This window comes from Gymnoscopelus braueri, assembly GCF_963280865.1.
Source record: "Gymnoscopelus braueri genome assembly, chromosome: 6".
Lineage (NCBI taxonomy): Eukaryota > Metazoa > Chordata > Actinopteri > Myctophiformes > Myctophidae > Gymnoscopelus > Gymnoscopelus braueri.
This window is the reverse complement of record NC_137607.1, coordinates 14,100,837-14,113,043: the sequence shown is the minus strand read 5'-3', so window position 1 is coordinate 14,113,043 and position 12,207 is coordinate 14,100,837. Positions and strand designations below refer to the sequence as shown.

The 12,207-nt window shown below is 40.9% G+C and overlaps 1 protein-coding gene across 4 annotated transcripts in view; it reads right to left on the bottom strand.

Moving 5' to 3' along the window:
* Nucleotides 1-12,207, bottom strand: part of LOC308087089 (cyclin-dependent kinase-like 5) — a 101,032-nt gene that overhangs the window by 36,209 nt on the left and 52,616 nt on the right. For all 4 annotated transcript variants that reach the window (XM_080430772.1, XM_080430773.1, XM_080430774.1 and 1 more), the window contains exons 4-7: nt 9,616-9,661; nt 7,984-8,120; nt 6,922-7,042; nt 3,984-4,043 (exon numbers count right to left, since the gene is read on the bottom strand). In XM_080430772.1, coding sequence (XP_080286898.1) covers nt 3,984-4,043; nt 6,922-7,042; nt 7,984-8,120; nt 9,616-9,661 — 364 coding nt within the window. The remainder of the gene's footprint in view (nt 1-3,983; nt 4,044-6,921; nt 7,043-7,983; nt 8,121-9,615; nt 9,662-12,207) is intronic.

The window sequence follows — 12,207 nt, the reverse complement described above, 5'->3', positions numbered from 1 at the left end:
TCCAAATAAGGTGATAAGCCCGCCCACATTTGGATACTGGGCCCTGGTTGGTTCCGCACAACTGCGGAGGGAGAGAAATGGAATCTCTATGGAGGGGGGCCAGACCTAATCTGCCGAGGGCTAAAGTGCGATGCAATTTTGAAAAGGCAGATTCGTCTGGAACCAGGCTAGCTTTCACCAGTAATGAATCTAAGTGCTGAGTGATAAACTGTGTCTAGGGGTAAAAGAGTGGTAGGGGCAGCATTTCTATAAATTACATCACTGTAATCCAACACTGACATAAAGACAGCTTCAACAATCCTTTTCCTGCAGGTTATCGGGAAGCTGACTTTGTTTCTGTATATATATATGAGCACGGAGGCCTTTCTGAGAGCTCCGTAGCACAGAGCTCGGTGGGAATGCATTAGCAAATGGTAAAAATAGCCTCATTACCTCTGGTTCACATTTAACACGTGTCCTCAAACAGTTTCTTAACTACTGAGAGATTAATGCTTAGCCTCTACTACAGCCATTATAAAATGAAAGATGCAGCAAGCTTTTTGTTTCTTCTAACATAAGGGTTAAAGGGACATTTTTGACCATGGTTTTCTTACCAACCTGTACCGTTCATCCTAGGATATCATAACATCATAGAAAAGGTAAGAAAACCGTGGTCCAACATTCCCCTTTAAATGGGTCTGTGTATATTCTGATAGTAATCATTGCTATAGAGTGTTTGTTCAGTAACAGGGTAGTAGTAAACAGAAAACACATGTTCAGGTTTGGATAGGCTACCAATTGTATCCAATCAGGAGAGAGAACTCACATAAGGATACAGGATAAACAAGTGAAATAGCAAAAAATTAAAATGTAAGCTGATAAATGGGTACTCTCTCCGGATTGGCTGAAAATGTATTTTTCTGATAAATAAAGAGCTGGAGAGACACAGGGGAACTCATGTTACTGAACAAACACTCTATAGCAATGATTACTATCACAATATAGGACCTTATCTTTCACAAACATGGAGGGGGGAAAAAAAAACTGTTCTGTTTAACCACTGCACTACCTTTAAAGTCATACTGTGTAACTTTTATTATTTCGTTTTGATATAATATTTCACTGGTATATTTATTCCACAAAAAACATTACACATCTTCTCTAAGGACAATTTTTAGGATAACATCACAACCACCGACAGAGTTTCAGCAGAAGACTGCTCTGTGTGAATGCAAATGGAACATTAGTCCTGCAATTAAACCGAGAACGCAGCAGGATCTGTGTCATTTTATATTTATTTGACTATCTAAAAATAGCAGATATACAAGCTCATGAGTGCCGAGCTATGAGCTTGTATATCTGCTAATTATTTTTGAAAAATCATGAAAATGTGTGCAAATCTTTTAATATATATTTTTAAAGCAAACAATTAAAAATAACTCAAATCTTTGCTTCTGGGGATTCTAAAAATCCAAAGTCTTCTAAATCCTAACAGTTTTTTGAAAAAAACGTATGTTGCTGTATCAGAGGATCTCAAACTTTTTCATGTTAAGGACCCCCCAAAATTATGTATTTGGATCCCCATCTCAAAATATTTTGTTCCAGGGATGCCTGGAAGCAAAGATTTGAGTTACAAATGTTGGCTTTAAAAATATATATATATTAAAAGATTTGCACAAATGTATCTACAAACTCATAGAGCGGCATGAGCTTGTATATCAGTTATTTTTAGAAATCTAAAATGACACAGATGCTTTCCCGGTCTTAATGGATTAATTAGATGTGAATGTGTAATGTTGAATATTCTAGAAGAAGAAGAAGATACTGAAACAGACGTTTCTGCCCTAAGTGTTTTTTTGTTTGTTTCTTAGTTTTTCGCTGCATGTCTAATCATGCACATACAGCACCTGCCGCTATGTGGACCTTATGCTTAACCTCATACTGTATCTACAGGTCTTTTAACCTCATGTACATAGTGTACCTGCAGGTCTTATGCTGTGTGTGTACAGTACAGTATGTAGATATGTAGACATCTTAACCTCATGTACATACAGTAACTGTATGTGCAGGTTCAAGCTATGCTATGCAGATATCTTGATTTTTCTCTTTGACATGCTTATTTAACCTCTTCGATCCAAGAACACATCTGTTTAATTTTAGATTTGAGCTATAACCATTATTTGACACTTTGGCCATTCAAAAATAGCAGATATACAAGTTCATACAGTAGCTTGTCTTCATCTGCTATGTTTGTAAGTCAAATATTAATTTTGCTTCTGGGGGGGTGGGGGGAGTCCCTGGAACTAAATATTTTGATATGGGGGTCCGCGGCCAAATACATTTCATTTTGGGTGGTCCTTGACATGAAGAGGGTTGAGAACCACTGACATACAGTACGTTTTTTTTGTTTTTAAACGGTTAGGATTTAGAAGACATTTGTAGAATATATGTCATGATTTTTTTTTCAAAGATAGCAGATCTACAAGCTAATATGAGCTTGTATATCTGCTATTTTAGAATAGCCAAAGAAATCTAAAATGACACAGATGCGTTGCCGGTCTTAACACATTCCATGCCAGAGTTTAATCTCATAATGTACTCACCAGTGCCAGCGTTTTATTGTTGTTTTTTAGTTTTTTTCATGTCGCCACAGACCTGGCTAAATAAGTTAAAAGTGCGCGTTCATTTGGTTCTAAACACACAGCGGATCCGTGAGAAACGGCCAGCGAAAACAGTTTCCAAATGCGAGCCGCCATCTTGAAGATACAGCCGATCAACGGTAAACAGTGATCAGCGAGGAGAAAAACAACAACCGAGAAAATCGAGTTTTAAACAGGATCCCAGACAGGAAGCGGATACGATCGAAAAAACCGGAACCCGAATAATTCTGTTTCCGACCGGAAACCGGAAACGGAAATGGATCAAAAAAATTCGGAAAGTGCACCTGGGGCACTTTCAATGGGAATCGGCGGTTCGCGTAGATCTACGCGACTGGCACGATGCGGCTTTAAATAGGTTCGCGTAGATCTACGCGATTGGCATTCAATGTGTTAATGGATCTCCTTCTGTTCTTCTCCCTTTCTGGAAAATAACAAGATGACAGAGCTTATGCAAAAAAAAGAAAATAATTCCACCCACTTCTTTACACCTATAAACCAGTTATGTGACAATAAAGTTGATTCTGACCTTTCGATAATATCCTCATGTAACACCGTCGTACTCACTGTCTGACTCATAATGCTTTGGTAAGACTAACCTTGTCTTGATCAAATATAATGACTTTTCCACCAGAGCTGTGGGTGCGTAGCCATGGCTCATTGTGTTCCCACACAGTGTGTGTGTGTGTGTGTGTGTGTGTGTGTGTGTGTGTGTGTGTGTGTGTGTGTGTGTGTGTGTGTGTGTGTGTGTGTGTGTGTGTGTGTGTGTGTCAAGGTTATTATAGTTAACCAAAACTAACAAAAGAACGAAAACTAAAATAAAAAAAATAACAGAAACTAGAATAAAAAAAGAAACGATAACTACAGTAACTGAAACTGTATTGTGTGTTTACATAACTTAATAGAACAAACTGAAACTATAAACAAATGCCCTTAGTTTTTGTTTCTTTATAAGGTTTTTGGGATGGTATGAATGTATTGATTTCACTATACCAAAATGTATAAATAAATGATATCTTGATAAGTTGCTTGATAATTTTTTTATTACACAATACTTATCTTTTCAATCCTGCACCTGACAAATAACCCAAAGAATTAAAAAAAAACTTAATCTAAAATAAAAAATAATTAAAACTATTAGCATTTCCAAAAATAAAAACGAATACAAACTAGCAAATCCGCTCTAAAAACGAATTAAAACTAACTGAATTAGAAAAAAAATATCCAAAACTATTATAACCGTATTTGTGTGTGTGTGTGTGTGTGTGTGTGTGTGTGTGTGTGTGTGTGTGTGTGTGTGTGTGTGTGTGTGTGTGTGTGTGTGTGTGTAGTGTAGTGTCTGCTCACCAAAGTCACACAACTTGAGGACATCTTCAGAGCTGATGAGCAGGTTCTCTGGCTTTATGTCTGAGGAAGAGGAACACAGAGAGAGAGAGAGAGAGGGTGTAAAGCAGTGGTTCTCAAACGCTTTCATGTCAAGGACCCCCAAAAAAATATATTTTGTGAAAGGGATATTAAACAAAAATAGCAGATCTACAAGCTCATAGCGCCGCACTTGGTGCCGCCCTATGACCTCTATATTCTAACCTTTTGTGTTTTTTTGTAAATTAACGCCCTACTTGATCATACTGTGTTGTGCACCGGAAATAGTCGATCTACAAGCTCACACCTTGGAGATCGACTTGTGATCTTGTATATCAGCTATTTCCGGCGTATACATTAAAATGATGTATTTTGCTCTATATTGTGATAGTAATTTCTTCCAATCAGGAGAGAGGACCTCACAAAGATGTATCTGTTTGTGTTCCAGTTCCTATTTTGTCTTTGTGTCATCACTTCCAATTTCACATGTTTATCATGTACCCTGTATGAGTTCTCTGTCCTGATTGGATGAAATCGGTATCCTGACCTGAAAATGTATTTTCTGTTTACTAAAGAGCTGTTCCTGAACAATCACTCTATAGCAATGCTTGCTATCAGAATATAGGCCTATTTAACGCTCAATTTATCAACAAATATCACTCACTGCACCTTAAAAAATGCAGTGTTAAAGAAAAAAGAAAAAAGGTCCCATAATGAATGAACGTAGAGTATTGTTGACATATGTGTGGCCGGATATAGCACAGGCCATCTGCACGGCTGTTCCGCTGTCATCGTTTTGCCAAAAAGCTTCACACAGGCCATCTGGTGGCACGCTCCACTGCTCCGTGAAGTGATGTGCCATAACATAAGCTCAAGTCTGGTGTGAATAATAGAGGAGGCAGTTACAGTAGATTATCAAAGCCACCAGGCCGTTAAGTCAGGCTTTCAGAGGGATTTTCCCAGTAAGACTAGTAAGACTCTTACTAAGATTTTCCTAGTAAGATTGCTAATCACAATCCAAACTTTGGATTGCAATTAGCTGTGTCTTGACTTTGCCAGGAAGCTGTTTAACACATTGATTGCCAAGATCGCATTGATGCGTTCTTTCAAATCCATCGCTTGCATGCCAGCAATTCAAAAGAACGCATTGATGCGTTGAAAAAAATTCATTTCCGGGTCACATTGTTTTCCACTTACGTCACACTCACCCGGAGCCGGATGTAAAAAAAATAATTCATTTCCGGGTCACATTGTTTTTCTCCGGTCATTTTCGTCCAGAATAGGGAAAAACATAACATCCTGTGAATGACCGGATATGACGTGGGCCTGTTTGGGAGGGGGCGAGCGAGGTGATCAATGTGTGGATTTGCTGCTCTCTACTGGTGGAACTGTCGTATGTGCTTAACACCACAATCAGAGAATTTATTTGAATGAAAAATTACAAAATAAAAAAAATAAAAAACACGCAAATTGCTGGCACAGGGGTGAGTACATTATGAATAAACTCTGGCAGTCAATGTGTTAAGTCTTAACTTCAGAAAGCAGATCTCTGGTCGCCAAACAAGGAATGGAGACGACCTGGACACTCTAGCATGCCGAACTGAGAGATACAAGAAATCACCATTTCCATACATGTGCAGACTTTTAAATCAGGGGTTTTCAACTGATTTTGACCCAGGGACCACCATCCTGACTAAGAGCAACCTGGGGACCACCACTATTGTGCGTGGTGGGTCCATCATAGACCCACCCCACACAATAGTGGTGGGGGGTTCATGCACCACAGGGAGCTGGAGAAAATAGCTATAATATCAATATAATATCTACTAAAATACAGTGATTTTGTTTGAATATGATGAAATATGATTAAGGATTACTGTGATTATGGTAAGCTCACATTTCATATCACACACACACACCATACAGTAAGAACTCCTGTAAGTTCTTAAAAGTAAAAAAAAATGCATTAACTTTTTTTTTTATGCATGGCCAGGGACCACCTGCAATACCTCCGCCCCTGTTTTAAATGATAGTGGATTTTACATTTGTGTTTTAGGTTATTAGATGTTTAGATAGGCAATTGATTTTTTGTTATTTGAAGTTTTATATTGTCATCAGTACAGTATGTAACTTGTAGCTGCACTTTAAAGATGGAGTGCCATGATATTTTTCAACCCTAAAACCTGATCATAAGGTATTATTATTATGTAAGGGTTTTTTTCAACAAAAAAAAAGTGTACAGTAAGTGTTAAAATGTTGTTTTTATGTAGACACACCCACCAGTGCATTAAGTATACCTGGTTCTCACCTTAGCACCTCCTCCACCACCTTAGCACCACCCACCTGTCCTAGTCCCTCCTCCTCCTCATGCCCACACCTGTTGTGTTATGATAATGAGGGGGAGGGTGTGGGCTTTGTGATGTCACTAAAGCGCTGTTTCTCTATTGGCACGTTTGACCCTCAAGGTTTCAGCCTCCAGGAAGAAACTCCAAAAAGTCAGAGAAGACATAAAACACCATAAAAACACCACCGGGGGGCTTAATGAAGTTATATCAACCTCATAGACACATGAAAAACAGAAAAAGTGCAAAAACATGGCACCACCTCTTTAACAATTATAAATGGAATTTGTATTTTTTCCTAGATCAGTGGTTCTCAAACTTTACCATTTCAAGGATTCCCATAACTCTGAGTGTGTACAAATGTGTACACTCTCAGAGTTACTGACCTGTAAGGGTCCATTTGGAACCCCGCCCCAAGGAACCCTGAGGGCCCTTGGACCCCACTTTGAGAACCACTGTCCTAGACTTTTTTCCTCGGTATCGACTGATACGCAAGTTATGGGAATCGGTATCGAGAAGGAAAAAATGGTATCGGTACATCTCTAATTTCCGGCAGCCAATCTAACAGAAGGATTTCTCACCCCTGTGAACGATGTCGTTTTTATGGCACCAGTGGATTGCTTTGATTAACTGGTAGATGTAGTTGCGTGCTTTCTCAGGTGGAACTCCGTTGGGCAGCTCCTCCAGCAGCTCCAACATGTTCTACACAAACACACGGAAACACACGTTAACAACTTCACTTTACACAGCCTGTGAGTCGCACAAAAAGGCACCAGATGTCCTTCCTCCCAAGAGTATATTTACCAGAAGTAATAGAAACGTTTTACTGTTTGACGTCTTTTTTCTTTTCTTTTTTATGTTACCTTAGAGTGGCCCTCTTTTACTCTATTAACATCATAATTCATACTGTTATGCAATTATGTTTTTGTTTTTTAAAGACACTTGAAACACAACATCTATGTAACTTCCTTGGGCAGAAAATTGCCGATCTACAAGCTCGCAACGTGGCATATTGTGACACATTATGAGCTTGTAGATCTGCCATTTTAAAACGAATGTTCGCTCCAGAATATGGACGCTAGGCTTACATAAACTAATTACATAAACAAACAGGCCAGCACAGAGCTGATGTGACATAAATGGTAAATGGTGCATTTATACAGCGCTTTCATCCAATGCGCTTTACATAGATTGTGTCTATGTCTGGGGTAGCCCGGACCCATATACTTAGTTGACTGGGGCCCCCAGGGCCATAGACTTCATCCCCTTCTTTCCTCTCAATACCATTTTTTAAAATATATTTTTGTGGATTTTCTGCTTGTATTGAAGGTACCCCCGATACACAAATTTGTGAAAAGAGCAGATCTATAAGCTCACAATGTGTCGCATAGAGCTTGTAGATCTGCTATTTTCACTACTTCTTAGCAGTGTTTTTAAATTTATGAAAATACTTTTTTTCATATCTGAAAATGTAAAAAAAGGGGGGAAAAGAGTAACGAAAACAGGGTTTTTACTGGCCCAACTATTAGGGAAACACTGGTCTATCAAATCTAGTCACACTGGAGAAGTCTTTACAGCAGGCCAGCCCTACGTTAAAGTAGTACTGTACTACATATCCCAGAGTGCTCTATGGTTGAACCCACCTTCTCCACATACTCAAAGACGAGGTAGAGCTTCCCTCTCCGGCGGAAGGCCTCCTTCAGCTCCACAATGTTCTCCTGCTTGAGGGTGCGGAGCATCTTGAGCTCCCGCAGCGTCGTCTCTTTGACTTCTTCATTCTCTGCATGAGGAGACAATCACGTACAATAAAGGTTTGTCTGTCTGTCTGTCTGTCTAGAACTGCCCGAAACACATGAGATCAGTACCGTCCAAAACACAGATGGAGTTTTCCGCCTGGCAGCTGTGTGTCTTTGTCATCATGTCTCGCCCCTTCATCAACTCAGGCCGACAGACGGAAACACACAATACACAGCTCACATCTGCATGTGAACGCCATCACCCGCAGGCGCCTGGTCTTCTGTGAGTTCCAATGTGCATAGGTGTCTGTCTGCCTGTTGCATGTGTATCTCGTAACTAAAGCACTTCCCCAGGGAGGAGGGGAGGAGGGGTGGGTGGGCTACTATGACCTTCCAGCCCTGCCTATAAATATGATTTGATTCATTCAGGTCAGGTAAACCTGGAGACTCGCAATGGATACGTTTGTTGTCAGAAGCTGTTCCGCACGTTCTTCTGGGACTACAAGGTCGGGACACCAGTGTTGATTTTGACAGCAAATTTTCATTTAGTTTTAGTCATAGTCTTTTGAATACAATTCTGTATAGTTTTTGTCATATTTTAGTCATCTGAAATGTTTTAGTTTTAGTCTAGTTTTAGTCGACTAAATATCATAAGTAAATCTACAGTTGATTTAGTCAACTATAATCTATTTTGGTGTGATGGCGTCATAATGGCTGATTTTACACTTGGTTGCATGCTGAAAATAGCCGAGCTACAAGCTCACAACGCTGCGACGCGTGTAGCTTGTAGATCGGCTATTTTCAGAGCGCAACACCCGAGCGCAACCAAACATAAAATGACTTGTCTTTTAGTTCCACTGGATCTCTTCTCCACTAGTCTCTCACTAACATTTTAGTCTAGTTTTTATTTGTTTGACGAAATTGTGAATATCGTCAGTGAAAAAAGGTAGTCGCGAACATCTTTCGTTATAGTTTTAGTCGACGAAATCAAGACTGGGGGACACAAACCTGTTTGGACTCACAGATAAAACGGAGAGCTGGATTATGAAACACCAGGTTGTGTGGCACTCCAAGATAATCAGCGGAGATTTTGGGGGCATTTGCTCTGCTTGATGACTTTTTGGAGGAACGAAACGTTGCAAAAAAATAGTTCTGGATATCAGTCCAGAGCGAATATCCAGAGTTGTATAATGCTGCACTGACTGGGGAAGCTTGTTCCCCTGGCTTCTTTCTCAGCTCAACACAGCCACATATCACAGAACCGTGTTCAAATTAAAAGGTTCCGTCAACAGATTTAGTGAAAATATGCTTCGTTTTACAAACGTGTGTACAGAAACAATTCCGTTGCTTCTATTGGTATTATTCATTCATTTCATCGATAAGATAGTGCTGTATTCACGCTATAAAAAAGTGTCTGTCGCCCCCAAAAAAGTTCTCCGATAAAATGGGGTCGTGGGCCTCGTGGCATTCACACAACTTTTGAGAACCCCTTGTAATAGAGAGCCATGTTTTCATTGGCAGAGAGGAGGGAACTCTTACCTTCACTGTCCTTGAATTTCTTAATGGCCACAATTTCATTGGTCTCCTGTAAGAGAGAGAGAGAGAGAGAGAGGGTGAGGGAGAGGGAGAGAGCGAGAGAGAGAAGCCTGTTAGAAAGCAGCCCTGCTGTTCAGCCCTGTTACTACAGTATAACACATGAATGAATGGAGAAAATACCATCACCTCCACTGCTGTTACTGCTACTACTATTGAATGAATGAATTCATGAATGAATGTTTAATTGTTTGACATGGACATCAAAATCACCAATATACTGTATATATAAACCAATCAGAGTACAGAGATTAAAGGCACTTCAATCAAAATCAAATATACATGAACTATATACAACATGATTAAAAAAAACAATCCATTAAACAATGTTAAATGCCTGAACAATGTTGCATTTGGCACACCTCCAGATCTTAAGTTAAGTCATAGGACCTGGTACTTAAGACACGCAAAAAAGGGCCCAGAGAATTTTAGAGTGTGCAAAAGAAACAGGACATTTTAATACAATAAAAAAAATTAATTTTAGAATAAAAACAGAAAGATAAGAGAATAAAACTCAGTAAAAGGCAGTGGCAAACACTCTTAAATCATCTTTGACGTAAGAGAAGTGAGCGTTGCAGCAGACCTGCAGTGTTCTGGGAGTTTGTTCCTGATTATGTGGAGCATAACAACTGAACTCTGCTTCTCCACGTTTAGTTCCTATTCTAGGGACACCAAGAAGGCACTAAAAGCAGAACCTGTCCCAGATGAACCTGAGAGGTCTGGATGATTCATGATTATGATGATACATGTATTTTTGGACCTAAACCATTTAATGAGTCATTATGATCCACTTCTCTTGGTATTAGTAAGGACTCTGAACAGCAGTCGTCCTTACTTACAGTAGTCACTCAAATCTACTGAAAGTGAATGCATGCCAAAGACCTAAGTCCTTTTATCCTTGATAAATGGTAAATGGTGCATATATATATAGTGCAAGCGCTTTACATAGATTGTGCATTATTCACACACACATTCATACACCAATGGCGGAGGAAACCATGCAAACCACTTTACATAGGTGTGGAAAACAGGAGGTGTGTGTCATCAATTACAAAACCTGCATATAACAATAATGATAATAAACAAACAGATGAGTGGCGGTACATGATCAGAGCTCGGTGCCAGAGCCAGATGGCGGTCTAACAGGCTGATTTATGCTTTCGGCCGAGGCGTGCCATAGTTGTCGGTGCGTCGAAAATAGCCAATCTACAAGCTAGGAAGCTAACAAGCTTGTTAGCACCACGGAGGTTGTGGGTTCGAATCCACTGTGGTGCCACCCGGCTTTGTCGGGCTTCTGTACGAACAAAATTGGCCCAATTGGTGGGGAGAGTGACACTGTTCATTGTACGTACTCCTACGGGCTGGGGCGGCACCTGTCAGCGGGGAATGTTGGGCGGGAGGAGTAGGACGAAGGCCCTACGTCCTCCCGGTTGGGGCTCCTCACTGGCAGGTGAGTCAGTAGGATACAACAGCAGTGACAACACAGAAATGTGTGAGGAGAGGAATTAATTGGCATAATAACGACTAAATTGGGGAGAAAAATTGTGTAAAAAATAATTGGCTACTCTAAATGAAAAAAAGACTAAAAAAGAAAAAAAGAAACAAGCTTCTTAGCTTGTAGATTGGCTGGTATTTTCAGCACAACGGTGGCTTTGACAGGAGTATAGAAGAATGGCCAGTAGAGTGAGTCATCATGGCCATGCAGTGTGCACCTGTTGTTCTACAATTGCCTGGAACCATATCTCTCATCACAGCCCCTCCTCCTTCTTGGTGGAGGCCGCCAGACCCCATGTTCCTCCAGCACATGGCCTACTTACACTACAGGCTGCCGTGTGCTCCACTTCTCTCTCTCTCTCTATCTCCCCCTCTCTCTCCCTCCCTCTCTCCCTCTCTCTGAGAGCCACAGGCAGCATCACAACACAGCAAAATGGATCACAGCTCTCCTCTCCTCTCCTCTCCTCTCCTCAGAGCTATAGACGAATCCACAAAGCGGCAATCATAACTGCGGTGCCAAGCGGGTGCCGCTCCGCACCGCGACACCGCAGCGCTCTGTGGATTCATCAGACCACCTCTCCTCTCTTCAGAGCTATAGAGACCACCTCTCCTCTCCTCTCCTCAGAGCTATAGAGACCACCTCTCCTCAGAGCTATAGAGACCACCTCTCCTCTCCTCTCTTCAGAGCTATAGAGACCACCTCTCCTCTCCTCAGAGCTATAGAGACCACCTCTCTTCAGAGCTATAGAGACCACCTCTCCTCTCCTCTCTTCAGAGCTATAGAGACCACCTCTCCTCTCCTCAGAGCTATAGAGACCACCTCTCCTCTCCTCTCCTCTCTTCAGAGCTATAGAGACCACCTCTCCTCTCCTCTCCTCTCTTCAGAGCTATAGAGACCACCTCTCCTCTCCTCTCCTCAGAGCTATAGAGACCACCTCTCCTCTCCTCTCCTCTCTTCAGAGCTATAGAGACCACCTCTCCTCTCCTCTCTTCAGAGCTATAGAGACCACCTCTCCTCTCCTCTCCTCTCTTCAGAGCTATGGA